Source organism: Myxine glutinosa, chromosome 6 (genome assembly GCF_964187855.1).
Source record: "Myxine glutinosa chromosome 6, kmMyxGlut1.1, whole genome shotgun sequence".
NCBI classification, from domain to species: domain Eukaryota; kingdom Metazoa; phylum Chordata; class Myxini; order Myxiniformes; family Myxinidae; genus Myxine; species Myxine glutinosa.
Genome location: NC_136266.1, coordinates 130,064,859 through 130,082,663, shown reverse-complemented (window position 1 = coordinate 130,082,663; position 17,805 = coordinate 130,064,859). Strand labels below are relative to the sequence as shown.

At 37.2% G+C, this 17,805-nt stretch overlaps 1 protein-coding gene across 2 annotated transcripts in view; it reads left to right on the top strand.

Moving 5' to 3' along the window:
- ANKIB1 (ankyrin repeat and IBR domain containing 1) overlaps positions 1-17,805 on the top strand; it is a 308,012-nt gene that overhangs the window by 70,561 nt on the left and 219,646 nt on the right. For both annotated transcript variants that reach the window (XM_078780540.1, XM_078780539.1), the window contains exon 3: positions 16,013-16,286. In XM_078780540.1, coding sequence (XP_078636666.1) covers positions 16,013-16,286 — 274 coding nt within the window. The remainder of the gene's footprint in view (positions 1-16,012; positions 16,287-17,805) is intronic.

Here is a 17,805-nt window from a genome sequence, read left to right as displayed (position 1 = left end):
CTTTAAGAGGTACTGCTATGGTAAAACTATTCTCCGTTTTTGTTTCATCATTATACATTGACTTCCTTTGACTATAACCGGGATCAGCATTTGTTCCTGTTGACATATCAGGAATAAAACCTTCAACAGCTCCCTTACCCATTCTATCACTAAATGAATATAGTGTAAATTTCATCATTTCAGATGTAGCAGAGACATAATCAACCGCTTCAACCTCTTGTGTTCCAATATACAGGCGGACACTGTCAAACATTTTCCAGAAGAAATAAATTACGAGTGTAGCATTAGTATTATTCGCAGCCTTAGTGAATTTAAATTTACACAGCAAGAAACTATCAGCTATATTCAAGTAAGTTTGTTGATTATTTATTTCAAAACTTTTTGTTCCGTTTGAATTCCAGTCTGTTCCTGTTATAGCATTTACCTTAAAATAGTCTTCCTTTTTAGTGGAGTTTGAAATGATAATCGTATCATCCAAATCATAGATTTTTTTTTTTTTTTTTTTTTTTTTTTTTGTATACAAGATCGAGGCTCGTGAAAGAGCGAACATTAATCACACAGAAAGACAAACCGACACATAAAACATATAACATAGGGAGCGGTAGACAAGATGGGGAGAGAGGGGGAAGGACACAAACACAACATTTGAGAGCAGGGACCGAGAGACATGGAGACATCGAGAGATCTGAGAGAGGGCGAGGGCTTTGGGGGGGGGGGGGCGTGGGAAGGGGGCGGTGGGAGAGGTATAAAACATATGGACACTGCCAGGACTTCCAGGAAAGAAGTTGGAATTTCAAACAAGGTGGATCTGGGGTGAATTAGCGGGGGTAGAAAAGATCAAGGTTTTGGATGGGGGAAGATAAGAGATGGTGGTGAACAGCTGTTTTAAAGACCTGGAGGGAGGAGTGGGATTGAAGGGAGTGAGGGAGTTTGTTCCAGAGGCGGGAGAAAAGAGGAATGAAAGAGTGAAGGTGAGCAGAGAGCCGAGATTTCGGCAGTTTAACCATCAGAGGGTTGCTGGCAGATCTTGTGCGACCTGTAGGAATATTTGGGGGACAGAGCACAGAGAGAGCTGGGGGTGCAAGGCCGGAGAGGAGTCGGTAGAAGACAGAAAGACCACCTACCTGCCTGCGGTGAGTGAGTGAAAGGCCCTCAGAGATAGCTTCATCGCGGGAGATTCCAATAATTCTGAAAGCTTTGGTTTCAACAGCGTGAAGCCGAGCTAGGTGTGAGGCAGGAGCACCGGCCCATAGGGGAGAACAGTATTCCATTGAGCTGCGGATGAAAGCCTTGTATGTGGTGAGGAGCTCAGGTGTGCCGAGGAAGGACTTCGCACGACGGAGGATGCCCAGTCGGCGACTGGCTTTGGAGGCCAGCTTGGAAATGTGGTTTTCCCAAGAATGATCATGGCAGATAGTGAGACCCAAAATCTTGAGCGACAGAACTTCTTGGAGAGGATTGTTGAGAAAGTAGATGGGAGGGTTGTCCAGTCGATCTTTTCGGAGAGACATAGTAAGAGTGTGAGATTTGTCAGGATTGAAAGACATGTTCCACTTGTTTGACCAGTCTGTGATTTTGTCCAGGTCTTCAGAGAGTGAGGAGGCAGCAGACTGCCGATCTGAGGGAAGAGGAATGGAGCGGCAGAGAGTGGAGTCATCAGCAAAGAGATAGAGAGGATTTTCGAGAGAGTCAGAGAGATCATTGATGAAGACCAGAAAAAGCACAGGGCCCAGAACACTGCCTTGGGGAACTCCAGCCTGAACAGGAAGAGGAGATGAGAGAAACCCATTCAGGGCCACACGTTGACGACGACTAGAGAGGAAGTCCGCCAGCCATGCGTGGAGATTTCCATGGATACCAAAGGAGGAGAGTTTGGTGAGCAGAGCGGGGTGCCAGACCGTGTCGAAGGCACGTGATATGTCGAGGGAGACAGCTCTAATTTCCTGTTTGGCATTGAGGACCTCCATCCATTGTTGAGACAGCAGAAGCAGCATGTCCAGAGTAGAGTGACCTGGTCTGAAACCAAATTGATGATCAGAGATCAAGCCATTGGAGAAGAGGAAAGATTTCATATCCGAAGCAATGATGGATTCCATGGCTTTGCTGATAATTGGGAGAAGGCTGATTGGTCTGTAGTTGCTAGGATCTGTTTTTGCACCTTTTTTGTGCAAAGCGGTGATGTTGGCTGATTTCCAAGCAGATGGCAGTTGACCTTGAGCAAAAGAGAGGGTGAAGAGAACAGAGAGAGGGTGAGATAGAGCAGCAGAGCAGGATTTTAGGACCCGTGGGCTGATGCCGTCGGGTCCAGTTGCAGAATCAGAGTCGAGGGTTGACAGAAACTTTTCCACTTTGTCAGGAGGAAAGGACACGGAGTCCAGGAGCAGCAGGGTACGACTGGGTATGGTGGGTACAGAGAGGGATGGGTTTGGGACACAAGATTTAGAGGCAAACACAGAGTTGAGGCATTCAGCTTTTTCACGTGCGGAGTCAGCTGTGTAGCCGTTAATACTATCAATGTAGATACTATCAATCGCTTCCATACTTGTATTTATATAGCATTAAAATTGTTGAAACCCTGACCCAAGTATTTTAATGATTTTTTGTCGTTCTTGTGAAGATAGTTGAGTTTTACCTTTTTTTATTTCTTTGATTGCTTGTAATTTATGAGACTCCTTTTGAGCATCTTTTATACTCTTTATAGCACCCGCAACTGAACCCACGGCAGAAGCAGTTGAACCAATTAGGTCTTCATGTTTAAGGATGGTTGAACCAATACCCATTAGAGTATCAATTATCCCATCTCCTTTATTTCGAAATTGATGACCTACACCCCATTGTCTCTTTGGTTTATAATATCCTCTACCCACATACCTTGTATAGTCTGGTGAAAGGAACATCCCATCCCCTGTAATTATTTTATATTTACCCAACTCGTGTTTTCTCACAATAACCATTATTTATTTATTGAAAAACTTCACGTAGGTGAATTCTGATGGATATAATTTCATCATTAAAGGATATCATACGATTATCTTGGTCGGTTATCCTAAAATTTACTCTGTATATGGTTTTTCCTGACACAGGTAAATAGACAAGATTTTTTGGTTCCATATTACATTTATAACCAATCGGTGTTGAGTATGCGCTGAATAAAAATATTGTATTTGTTCTTATTCCATCGTTATAAGCACCATCAATCAAATCACAATTAATTAATACCGAATTTATACCGGAGGATATTTGGATAACATTATCACTGTAAAACGTCCCGTTATTTTCAATCTTTTTTGAAGAGAAACCCAATAGCTCTCTAAACGAATTTTCAATCGTGAAATCAACTTTATAATTATTTTTAAGTTTAATAGTTGATTTTGAAGTGTGTTTTTGAATATCTATTACAATATTTTTTGGTTCATCACCTTTTTCTTTCATAAGGCGAGAGACTTCTGAAGATATTTGAGAAATCTCGTAAGCTCCAGGTGAAACGGTTATAGTTTTATATCCACTTCCTGGATTATAACTAAACTTGTTGTTTTTCTCTGTGATATTAAACAAGGTATTATAAGTTTCCATCGACAATAAAGATGCCTCATATGAGGTAAGGGGGTCAAGTTGTAGTGGGTAAGGGAATGAAGCTGTGTAATCGCTCGTTGTGAAATTAAAACAGAATTGTGCTTCTCATCTTATTTAATATCTAATAAAATATCTTTGTATTGACATTTATTAATTATTTTCATATTCATCAACTGATCTAAAATGGCTGAGGATTCATTAAAACAATTGTTGTTTCCAGCCTTCTTACTACCTAACAACAATAATAGCCTATTAACTAATTGTGATGGGTCATTTGGAAGAAAACTAACACCTGAACCAAGCTTACTTAAAGCATCAATAATATGTTTCTCCTTCTCATTCTTCTTACTTTTACCAGCAACAGAAACTCCATAATCAAGTGCATTTAGCAACTCAATATATACCCTATCTTCCTCTCTTTCCATATCAAGTGGTTCCTCAAAATATTTTGAACCGCTGAATCCGGGGTTTGTTAGAAGAAACATTAATCTTGGAGTTAATTTAACATTTGGTTGAGTAGAACTCAAGAACATCAATTCATCATTAAATATCAATACCTTTTCTTCCACAAGATGGAACACTGCTGGTTCTTCTGTTGGAATGAGACCTGCTCTGGTTTTTGAATCTGCCAAATATTCATTGTTTTGAAGAGCTTCCACTACATAATTAGGGGGTTGATTTACCTCCTCAAGTTTCTGAAATAATTCTTCATCATTATAATCTAATTTTCCAAGTTCTTGTTTTGTTATCTGACTAAAATCTTTGAGCATTTGAAGTTTTTTTTGGAGTAAATTCTACCGTGGGAACTGTAGGGTGTTGAGTTTTTAAAAGCGGTTTAAAAAATTTCTCTTGTTTTCTTTCAAAGGCTTCTTCACCAGTTAGTTTCTGTCTCCGTTTCTTCTTTATCTCTTCCTGTTGCTTTACAACTTTTGAAACCAACTCTTGATGTTCTTTAAACTTTCTTGCTCTTTCTTCGGTATTCATTTCCTGTATTTATTTATTGAAAAATATCATTTAATGAATTGTAAAGGTCAATGGGAAAATTTTCCTTTTCTTTGTCATTATAGTAAATGTGTTGAAATAAATCCTTTTCTTTAAATATTTCATCAAATTCTTTATTGGTATTAATACGAGTTGTTATTTCTTCTTCACTAATACTTGTATCTCTGCTTTTCATACGTTTGCGTTGAGTCTCCTCATCGATATCAAAACCGAATGATAAAATCTTAACTCCATCACCACACAATTGTTTAATAATTTGTCTCATTCCTTCAGGATTAGTTTCTAAAATCCCAAGACCATTAGATTTTACTTTATTTAACTCACTCTTACAATGTGAATATTTTGTAGAACCAAGAGAGACCTCCTCAAATATTTGACCTTCGTTCCTCAATCGCATATGTTCCTCCATTGAAATGTAGTAATAATCTTTCCCTTCTACTTCTCCTGGTCGCTTTGCTCTGGTTGTAGTACTCACAAAACGAATCATAGGGTGTTTTTAAAATAAACTTACAATCTTTTCATTTTTACTATTCAAGAGTTTAGATTTATGAAAGTTCTTTCCTGAAGCAGATTTACCCACAAGATTAATAATAATAGTTATCATTTATATATGTAATTATGTTTAAAATAAAAATACATCCTTTAATATCTCATCTTGTTTCACAACAATATATTTATATTTTTCAATCGTGTGTTTCATATAATTTTCAAATTCTTTTTTTACTACATAACGTAGAGCAATTATCTCTCCAAAAATTATTTACATCTATTGAATTTAACTTAAATAAAATAAAAGTATTGGCATTGTTTCTTATTGAGCGTCGAGGGAGTTGAAAATATGATTGACTAAGATATGTACAATTACAAGAAGAATGTCTCCCTCTTGTATAGTAGCTATCCATTACTGTTTGGTTTCTCTCATTAACACAATCATCAAAGATGACGAGGTTCTTTTTTGATTTATCTAAATCTTGAGGTGAAGGTATATCATCCGTATTATCACTGAGAATACAAGTTATGGGTTTTGGTTTCGATTTTGATTTCTGTGTATCACAAAATAATTGTATTATATCTTCAATATTATAATCATTTAGTTTGTTTTGAAGTTTAAATAAACCGATAATGTCTTCCTTTTTAAGACCTGCATTAAAACCCTGTGAGAGTAGTTGATACTCGGGTTGAAAACTACTTTGTAAAAATTATTAAATTATCATAATCTAAAAAATTAGGACCAAGGAGCATCTTTAAAAGTAAACAGGTTTTTCCACATCCGCTTGAACCAACTATTAGACATCTCAATGAATTTGGAATGTTTTTATGGTTATTAAATTTTATCTTATTTTCCCAAACGGGTAAAAAATCATTCATTTATATATTTGGAAAACAAGTCATCTAACTTTTTTTGAGCTATTTTAGAAACTCTATATTTTATCGTGAGTTCGGGTTTAATTTCAAAATAATTCATTATTTTATTTATATAGTATCTTGTATTAACATTTCCATTAAAATTATTTTGAATAATAAATATCATTAAACCCTTATACATTTCCTCAATACAAATAGTATCTTCCCTTGAAAGAAATGGTGTATTATCATCACAATACTTAACATTCATCTCTCTTATTAATCTTGTAAAGTAATTCATTTTTGGTTCTAATTTAAAAGAGTTATATATATTTTTATATTTTTTATTATCATTAATTAAAATTAAATCACAGAAAATACATTGTTTATATGAACCCTCATTATTAAGCCCTATTCTATCACAAGCCAGACAATTCTCTAATTTATCATATGGAGAGTCTGGAAATTCTAAATATCCTTCAGAACTTATCATATTTATATAGTAAATTTTTACTTAAACTAAACGCAAGTTTATTCATTAATAAATACAATGTTTCAAAGCACAAAAGACAAATTTCAATCAATCTCTACTTCGGTGAAAGATATAGAAAAATATGTCAAAGATGTTAAATTGAACAAAGATAAATATGGAAATTTTTGGGTAAAACCAGTTATGGAAAATAACATGAGCCCCTCTATTTCATTTAAAGGAAGAGCTCTAACTATACCTGGAAAGACATCCATTAAAGTAAATCTAACAAAAGTTTCTCCTCTACTCCTGGCAATTTATTCAAAGCTTGAAAAAGTGATTGACCACGATACTTTGAAAAAGAATGATAAGACCATCAACAATACTCGTGGAGAAATTTGTATTTACTTTAATAATCCATAGGGTGTAGATCTAAGTAAAATGAATGATGTTAATATTTCTGGTGAAATGTCATTTCATTCTATGATAGTTAGAGATTATTTAAAGATAACTTTTGATATTAAAAATGTAGAGATTGAATCCGTTAATGAAAGAAAGTATATTGGTATAGATGGAAAGGTTTTTTCTGCTAATTAAATATGAGTCATTACAGCAGTGAAGATTTTACTATTTCATTGAACTCGGACGATAGTGATGATAGTATTTCATTGAACTCGGACGATGGTGATGATAGTATTTCATTGAACACAGATGATAGTTATGATACTAATAGTTTGTGCTCAAATGATAGTTATGAGAGTAGCTTTATTGATGACTCTGAGTATGATTCTGAGTATTCATGTGATAGTTATGACTTAGATGATTCTGAGTGAAAAAGTGTTTTAGTTTAAGCACAGCGATATATATAAAACGGAGCTGTAAAGCTCAAAAGTGTTTTATTTTAAGCACAGCGATATATATAAAACGGAGCTGTAAAGCTCAAAAGTGTTTTATTTTAAGCACAGTGATATATATAAAACACCACGTTTTCTCACGCTATAAATATGGTTTATTGTGATACTTGCGAGAAGGAAGTAAAATATTATAAACAACATATTCTCACCGCAAAACATACATACAACATTCTTAACAAACTTTCCCCTCTTCCACCTAAAACAAAACATTGTAAGGTCTGTAAAACAACCATCCTCAAGAAGGGGTTTAAAGCCCATCTTAAAACTAACAAACACTTGTCAAAATTGTTTACTATTAAAAATACTGATGGTGCTTTCAAAAGACATATCAGGATTCGAATCTTTAACTTCAAACCTCCCGAACCAAAGTCTATAGTTGATGCTGTAGAAATAGTCAAACCTGCTGTTCAAACATTGATTGAAAAAACACTAAAAGAAATGAAACCACTTAAATTTTATATGGGGGTAAAATTAGAAATGACAAAGGATAAAGGAGTTATAGATACACCATACATGAGAACTGAGCCACACTTTATATCTTCATATCAAGATTTTAAAACATCAGGAGTCTATGATGAACTTATTAAACAAGAGCAAGATGTGGATAATTCAATCGTAGGAAGTGGATTCAATATAGGAAAAATGATTTACATAGACATTCATATTCTTAAATCAGATCCTCTAAAAGCTCTTCTTACATTGATTTACCCAGTGTTATCAAAAATAGAAAAGCAGTTATCAATATCAAAAATAAAGACAATAAATGTTTTCTCTGGTCTATTTTAGCACACTTACATCCTCCACATTTTCATGATGAAAGAGTATCTCATTATAAAAAATATGAGAATACATTAAATACGAAAGATCTAAAGTTTCCGATGACTTTAAATGATATTCCTAAATTTGAAAAATGAATAATTTATCAGTTAATGTTTATGGTCTAACAGAAACAAACAACATTCAGGTTTTAAAGCTTTCTGACAATTATAAACAAACTCATATTAATCTTCTATATTTTAATTCAGAGGAAAATTCACATTATACATACATCAAAGATATTGCTAAATTAATAAAAGCACAAGTCTGTAAGAGAACAAATAAAATATATATTTGTTTGCGTTGTCTTAACTTCTTCAATTCACAAGAAAGATTAGATAAACATTCAAATTATTGTGGCGAACATAAATCAACGGTAATCAATATGCCTAAAGAAGGCTCAAAGATTACATTCAAAGATGAAAATAAAAAGATCAAACATCCATTTGATATATATATGGTGATTTTGAAAGTATTCTAGAAAAAATAGATACTGCTTCTCCAGATCCAAAAGAATCATACACAAATAAATATCAAAAACATACTCCTTGTGGTTTTTGTTATTATATCAAATCATCCGTTGGTGATGACTGATGAATATTACAAGTTAGAGGTGTATAGAGGCTCAAATACCCCAGAGGAGTTTGTGAAACGACTAGAAAAAGACTGTGTCCGATTAACCAAGATAATGAGAGAAACCAATAAACCAATGTCCTTAACAAGTAAAGAAAAAAGAGAATTTAGACAGCCAAAGGTTGACTGTCATATTTGTGAGAAGAAAATTGGTAAATGTCTAAAGGTTAGAGACCATTGTCATCTCACTGGTAAATATAGAGGTCCGGCTCATCAAAGTTGTAATATGAATTATCAACTCCCCTCTTTCATTCCTGTCTTTCTTCATAACAACGCTCATTATGATACACATCTATTTATCAAGGAACTCTCAAAGACTTCTGGAAGTATCTCAGCAATTCCAAACACGGATCAGAAATACATTTCATTCACAAAAACAATTCACACATCTCCTATTACTCATATCAGATTTATTGATACATTTAAATTCATGGCAAGTCCATTGGCTAACTTAGTTCAAAATCTAAAAGAGTTTCCATGTCTTTCAGAGTATTTTTTAGATAAAGATTTTCTAACACAAAAGGGAATTTACCCCTATGACTATATGGACTCATTTGAGAGATTCAATGAAACACAACTTCCTTCAAAAGAAAATTTCTATAACAAATTAAACAACAGTAATATATCTGATAAAGATTATGTACACGCACAAAATGTTTGGGAAAAATATAACATCAAGAATCTTGGCGAGTATCACGATTTGTATCTCAAAACTGATGTGCTTTTATTGGCCGATGTATACACAAAGAATTAAGTTAAGCACCCCCCCCCGTTTTTTTACAACCTCGCACATTACAAGTTTGTTGTCGTCAAAACAGTGTAATATACCCATGATATTGCTATATTTTCTGGAGAAGTGATATTATGGTCACATAAAAACATAACAATCATGCCGTTTTCAATATTTTATTCTGAATAATTTAAGGTGAAATTTTTTGGGAATTTTAGGCATATTTTCACCTCAATTTAAGTATGGAGCTATAGGTCCATCACGGACAGTGTGGATGACGTTTATGTTTTCTAACGTACGGTCATTGTTCTGAGAAGACCTCTAGCGATCTTTGCGTCAATAACGTGTGTAGGACCCACGTGATCGGATCACTGACTCAACCCTACGTCTCATAGACCCTGTAAGCCGTCGTATGCGTTGCTGTGGCAGGTTGTTCCATTCCCGATGTAATGCACGTTCCAATTCATCCAGATTGGCTATTGGAGGGACCATCTTCGCAATTTGTCGTCCCAACATGTCCCAAACGTGCTCGAGGGGGTTCAGGTTCAGGACAGGATTAGGGGGTGCTTAACTTAATTCTTTGTGTCGGGGTGCTTAACTTAATTCTTTGTGTATATTTGAAGCCTTTAGATCTGTTTGTCGCACTGGATATGGATTGGATCCTGCTCACTACTATACAGCACCTGGATTGGCCTGGAGTGCGATGTTGAAAATGACAAAACAAGATTTGGATTTGATAACCGATGTCGATATGCTTTTGATGATTGAAAAGGCAAAAAGAGGTGGAATTTCACAAGTCTGCTCGAGTAGATACGCAAAAGCAAATAACAAATATCTTCCAAATTATGATCCAACGAAAGAGAGTTCTTACTTGATGTACTATGACGTGAACAACCTGTATGGCTGGGCAATGTCTCAGGCTCTTCCTTATGGAAAACTTAGATGGGTAAAGGAAAAAGAGTACAAAAACGTTTTACAAGATGTATGTATCTCTACACAAAAAGAATTGGATGAAGAAAAAGTTGGTTATTATTTTGAAATTGATTTAAAATATCCAGAGGAACTCCATAACCTACACAAAGATCTCCCATTTGCTTGTGAGAAAGAAAGTCCAAAGAAAGAATGGTTGAGTGATTATCAACGATCGTTTGATATAGGTGAATCAACAGAAAAATTACTTACTACATTATATAACAAGAAAAATTATGTTCTACACCAAAGAAATTTGCGACAATATTTATCAAAAGGTCTAAGAGTAGAGAAGATCCATAGGGTTCTAAAGTTCAATCAAAGTCATTGGTTAAAGGGGTACATTGATTTTAATACACAAAGAAGAACAGAGTCAAAAACAGATTTTGAGAAAGACTTTTATAAATTGATGAATAATGCGGTCTTTGGTAAGACTATGGAGAATGTGAGGAAAAGACAAAATATCAGACTATCAACATCTTGGGAACAAGCATCAAAATTAATTAATAGACCGAGTTTTACTCGAGCTGAGGTCTTTACTGAGAACTTTTGTGCGATCCATTTGATTAAAGAGAGTATTGAAATGAACAAACCTATTTATATTGGAACATCAATTCTTTATTTATCAAAGTCATTAATGTATGATTACTTTTATAATAACTTGAGGAAGAAATATCAAAATGATGTTAATCTACTTTATATGGATACAGATAGTTTTATTTTGAAAATTAATACCAACGATGTTTATTCAGACATGAAAAGAGACATTAATATCTATGACACGAGTAATTACAGTCCAAAGAGTGAGTTGTTCTCTTCTAAAAATAAAAAGGTGATTGGAAAGTTCAAGGATGAATTAGGAGGAAATGTTATGAGTGAATTTGTGGGATTGAGGTCAAAGGCTTATGCTTATAAATACATTGTGAATAACGTTGAAAAGACTGATAAGAAGTTAAAAGGTGTAAAGAAAAATGTTATTAAAGAAACAATAAACTTTAAGGATTATTATAACTGTTTAACAACAAAGAAAGAAGAGTTTAGAAAGATTAATGGAATAAGAAGTTATAAACATCAATTATATTCAGAAGAGATAAATAAGAAAGCATTGGGGGCTTTTGATGATAAGAGGTTTATTTTAGAAAATGGAATTGATAGTCTCCCTTATGGTTATATAAGTATATAAGTGATAAGATATATATAAGTGATAAGATATATATAAGTGATAAGATATACATAAGTGATAAGATATATATAAGTGATAAGATATATATAAGTGATAAGTTAAAAAGGGGGGGTTGGGGATTTTAACGGGCTACCGCCGCCTTTTTTACTATTATATAAATGATAGAACCAAGTATCAACCAGACTAAAGAGTGGAGGTGTAATCAACCTTGGTATATAAATGGAAAACATAATGAATGTGAAAAATATCAAATAGGTATAATTGAAAAGGCAACTGGTAAAAAAGTTCACAAAACAAATAAGAGAATTAATTTAAATACCGGTGAGTTGGGTAAAAAAGATAAAAATATTTTTGAGTGGACGGAAAACTTTGATGGTTGTCAGGAAAATATATACATTAATTTTAAAATGGTATGTGGGAGAGGAGGCGCTCAGACAAGAACATTGAGGGAGGTTTATCATTTTATTTTAGCTCAGTTAAAATATCTTGATAAAGAACCAAACTCAAACATATTTTTTGTTAATGTATTAGACGGTGAGGAGAGTTGTAGGAGAATTAAATTATTTCCCACACATAAACAAATATTTGTAGGGTCGTTGTTTGAGTGGGTCAAAGATGATTCACCAGATGATATTAAGAGTAAAAGGTTAAAAGGTCCATAAGGTCAGAAGGATCACAGGTTCACACAGAAGGACCATTGTTTAAGTGGTCTAATGAATAAGGATAACATGTCAAAAGGTTAGAAGGTTCGTAAAGAACAGGGTGAGAGAAATAGAGGTGTTTAGGGGCAATGAGGGAGGGAAAGAATTAATATGGAAGTGAATGGGTCAATGTTTGAGTGGGTCAAAGATTAATCTGCCAGATGATATGTAGAAGAAGGATGATAGGTCTATAAGAGAAAACAAATATTTGTAGTGTTTGAGTGGTCTAATGAACAACATTAAGGATAGGTACTACAGACAAAAGGTTCATAAAGATGAGGGTGGGAGAAATAGAGGTGTTTTGGGACAATGAGGGAGGGGTAAATTTAACATGTAAGTGAATGAGGATTTGCGGTGTCCCAGAACCAACATTATTACACTACTGACATGAAACTCGCCAACCCTTCTCCCGACACTCTGCCTCCAGCTCACTGTACTTTCCGCTCTTACTCTCGTGCACCTCCTCCATGTTATCTTCCCAAGGTAGAGAAAAAAAGATGACCTGCTTGTTGCACCTGCCTTGTCACACAGATCACCTCTGGGAATACCAATTGTGGCTTTAGGTTTGCCACCACCTGCCAATCACAAGCATCTAACAGCCCTCCTCTTTCCACCTCTTACGACTTTGCCCTCTTTGACAAACAACACCTCTCCCCCATCGGTCTCCTTCTCCACTCTTCTCTCTCGATCTCAGCACCTCTTGTTGCACCATCTGCACTACCACCGCCAGCACCTGATCGTGCCGCCACTTGTATCTTCCTACTGCCAATGCTACTGAGCATGCACTCAGTGCATGCTGCATCATTCCCAGACCTCCATACAAATAACATCTCTCCTCCTGCAACAACCCCCACAATCTCAATAAATATAGACTGACAAAGGTTACCTGGTGTCGCCAGGCAATGCAGAGTCACTTCATGGCGGGAATATTGAGAGGGATATGGGAGAGGGGGAAGGGGAGGGGAAGGGAAGGCAGCGTGAGCCAAGGGGAAAGGAAGGCAGTATTAGGGTAGAAGAGAAGGGAAGGCAGAGAGAGAGTGGAGGGAAGGGAAAGGCAGCGTGAGGGGAGGGGAATGGAAGGCAACGTGAGTAGAGGAGAGGGATGTGAGAGAAGGGGAAAGGAAGGCAGCACCATAGAATATGAGGGTTTGGCAAACTTAACAACAGGCGCAAAAGAGCATAATAATTAATAAAGGATAAAATCCATTTTAAATGCGTGACTGTCTCCGGGCGTCTCCGGACATCCTGTTCAAACAGGATAGCAAACTACCTGTCATTTTCAAGCAGCACATACGTACCATTTTAAAAGAGATTATAACATGGGTTTCCCTTAACCCATAAAGTGCATAGGGCCACGATCGTGGCCAACACATGTATGCAAATGAATTTAAACTGAGTCAACCCAAAGAACAAATGATGACCTTTCTTGCATTGTATAATACGTGGGCAACTTATGAAAGCTTGCTTCTAATTAGTGGAGAAAATCCGATGACAAAAGAGCATTTCTAGCCTACTAACCAGTAAATCCAGTACTTTATGGGTTAAGGGATGTGACTCGACCAACAGCTGCCAACTAGGCTCCCACCCTTTCCCTTCCGTCATCCCACCCGCTCCCCTGCCAGCTCCATGACTCCCATCACATACCTTCCTGTTGAAACCAACAAACATCGAAGAATATCACTCAAAGTTGAGCAAATATTGAAGTAAAATGACAAATAAAGCAAATGGAAAGGTAAGAGAACGGTGAATCCACGGTGTGTTCCATTACCAAGCAGATTGCACAGCATTTGCGAAGCGGCTTCAACCATCAAGCAACCAGTCCAGCAAAACGGTTGATAAGGAATGGCTGGTTTGGCAAGCAATAGAAAGCTGATTGCTTCTTGTTTAAATGACCTGCTGCCAATCCTGGACCTGTCCTGGTACGGCAGATCTGACCTGCCAATCTCCACTTATTTAATACTTTGAAATAGACGCAATCTGGGTCCGTCATACAGAGGGAATTTTAAAAACAGATGGTTAAAATCTTCGTGTTTCTTACAAGTATCACAGGTCCAAGTACAGTGGAGTGACACCCTATCCTATGGAGGTATGCATTAAGATGACAGAAGCAGAGATGATGACAGCCTTGCTTAAATAAACAAATAAATACACTTTTTATGTTGGAGACTCCAGGCACCCCTCATCGAGTCCAAGCCTTAAATAAAAGAGAAGAAACGTGTATGATGTTTGTTTGTAAGAAACAGATTGAAGCTATCCCGGTAGCTGTAGTTTGAGTGAGACAGTAAGTAAGACCAGCAATCCTGATACAGAGAGTGTAAGATGGTTCCAGGCACCACTTTAACACTCCTAAGTCAGGATGGTAGTACCACCTTGGGTGGTTTCTGTCTATAACCTACTACTACCTCAACAAAAGGTAGTAGGTTGTAGATTGTAGACAGCAACCACTCAGGGTGGTACTTGGTTATAAGAATCGCTAATGTCTTAAATTTTTCAGATTTCACTCCAGATTTCAATACTTATTGAGTGTATGGGTTTCGATCCTCAAATCTGAATCCAGATTTTGATTATATACTTGAATGAGTCTGGTAGAGTAGATCATGTTTCCAAGCTAAGGCACGTTTGAATAGACTGAAACAAAATGGTGGCGAAAGAACCCACCGATGTGACAGAGGACTGACCAAGATGACGCACCGCCATTTTGGTAAGGCTTATTTTGTTATTTTTGTTATGAGCACCCCATTGATCATCTTCAAAAGGGGTGTTTAAACACTCTCAAACACCCAGTTTTCATTCCTGCATTCCCTTGGAATTTGAGAAGTATGCATGCAATGTTTGGGGCCTTCATGTTTCATGCTTTTGGAGTTGTGGAGCAATGCATTTCTGAGAGGAAAAGTAAAAAGCTGTCACCAAACATCATTAGGTGTGTGTGTGTGTGTGTGTGTGTGTGTGTGTGTGTGTGTGTGTGTGTGTGTGTGTGTGTGTGTGTGTATCTACCATATAGAACACAATGTCAGCTTATAGGTCTCTACCAGCTTTGCACAGTGAGAGGGTGAAATCTTCTTATAACTCTCTCCTGAATGGTGCTTCTCCACCACTTTATGTCTGACTTATTTGGAAACCTCCGCTTGGTCTTCATGTTTGCCTTGTTGGTTGACCAAGTGCGTTTCACCTTAAAACACCTTAGATAATCAGGGGAGATTAATTTTTAAGTTAACCATTGCTTACATACAGTTGAAACCTATTGCACTTATTTTGTTACCTTTCAAACAAATAATTTACTCACAACGTGAATTAGGGTTAATTATGGTTTGAATACTTATGCAACTGAGAATCACTGGATTTTTCTTTCTCATCTTTAAACTGCAAGAGAGGCATATATTTGTGGTTACAGAGCTATTATTAAGAGATTTACTGTCCATTAATTGTTGCAAATAATATTTGTGCCAGGAAATCTATGAAATATGTGACCGTGTTGAGCATCCCTGGAAGTTTAGACTAATTGCAGTGATGAATTAGAGATTATTTGTCTTCTTATATTTGTTTATGCAGGTGCAGCTGAAAGTTGAACAACCAAATTTGGTTGCTTGTAATAATCATATTAATATTGATAAACTATTATACAATGACTTTCATAGTGAACGATCTTTAAGGATTACTGCACCATATTATATTTTGTAGCGTATTCCTGAAGGAAAAAGAGGGCAATCCCAACAAGAGGAACAGCCATGAAGAAACAGCGCTGCACTGCTCGTGCATGCCAGGGACACTGATCCTACAGCCCTTGCATGTGCGTGAGGATCGAAGTTTCCTGTGCCTGCGCCTGATGCTAGACTGGCAAGGTGCTCTACTGAACCCCGGTGAACGTGAGAGGGCCAAGGTGGATGCTAGAGACAATAGGGGTAACACCCCGCTGCACTACGCTGCTGCTACAGGGATGAAACGCTGCATGGAGGTACTGTATGTGCTACCATGGCAATATACAACAGGCATTTTAAGGCCATTTTCCCTGCAAGAGCGGAGGTTAGCCTTGCGGTCCCCATGACAATCTTCTCCATTTTGCTCTATTTTCTGCATCTCCCCTTGTTAACCCCCTTGCCCACATTTCTTCTTCGACCATCTTTAGCTAAGTCTTTCTCGGTCTTCCCCGTCCTCTTCTTCCTTCTACGTTAATTTCCATCACTCTTCTCAACCAGTCACTTTCATCCTTCCTCAACACTTGACCAAACCATCTCAAACTGTTTCTCTTCACAGCATCCATCACAGGCTCTATTCCCATCATCTTTCGCAATTCATCATTTGTCTTCATCTCTCTCAACGATACTCCACACATCCACCAAACCATTCGCATTTCCACCTTTTCCAGCCTTCGTTGCTGCTCTACGTTCGTTACCCATGTCTCGCTCCCATAAATCATAACACTTCTCACACATGCAGCAATGCAGCATACACCTTTCCCTTCAGCTTCAACGACACTCCCCCCTCGTCAGCATGCCACTCAGTTCCCGAAACTTCTTCCATACACATCTCACTCTAGCAACCGTTGCTGAGTCTGATCCACCTTCTCCATTCAGCATGTCTCCTAGGTAACAAAATGTTTTCACACCTTCCAGCTTCACGCCATCTCCAAGATCCAACTCAACATTTCCTCCATCTGCAGCTCCCTCTGTGCACCTTACACTTGAATGTAGCTGCCACACTGGTTAATGTCCCTCTCACACCACTACATTTTTGATGAACCCACTTAGTGCACATTGTACATTGAATGGAATTCACTCCGACACCCTTCCTGCACACAGCACAAGGACACTTCACAGTTATTTCCGCCTCACCACATGCTTTACCACTTGCCATCACCTACGTTTTTCCGATATTCACCTTCAGACCGTTTGTCTCCATACATTCCTTCCACTTGTTGTCCCCCGTCGCACCGCGGAGCGAAAGGGGGACTATGGTTTTCCCCTCCGTCCGTGTGTGCGTCCGTGCATCCGTGCGTGCGTGCGTGCGTGCGTAAGCGAAGGACCGAATTCTAATTTGTTGTGTGGGTGCAACCCACGTCAAAATCCAAGATGGCCACCGCCATGTATGTCTGAACCTTGTGAGCGAAATATCTTGAAAAATAAGTGAAGTACCAACTTCGAATCTGGTGGGTGGGTGTATCTAGGCATAAGGAAGAATGCTATTGAAAATTGGGTCGCCATGTCAAAATCCAAGATGGCCGCCGCCATGTATGTCTGAACCTTGTGAGTGGAAAATCTTGAAAAATAAGCATTCTGAGTATTGTGCTGCAATACATGTCCCCTACCGGCAGTCTGTTGTCCGGAAAACTGTTGGGGAAATTACCAAGGGTTATTTATCCACAGGTTCTGAATCGTTCCCAATCGCTAATTACCTCAGGATGGGCTCACCTGTGATTCGCACTCGGGACTTCGATTTATACACCTTGCAGACAGGTCAGCAGAAGCACAAGAAAA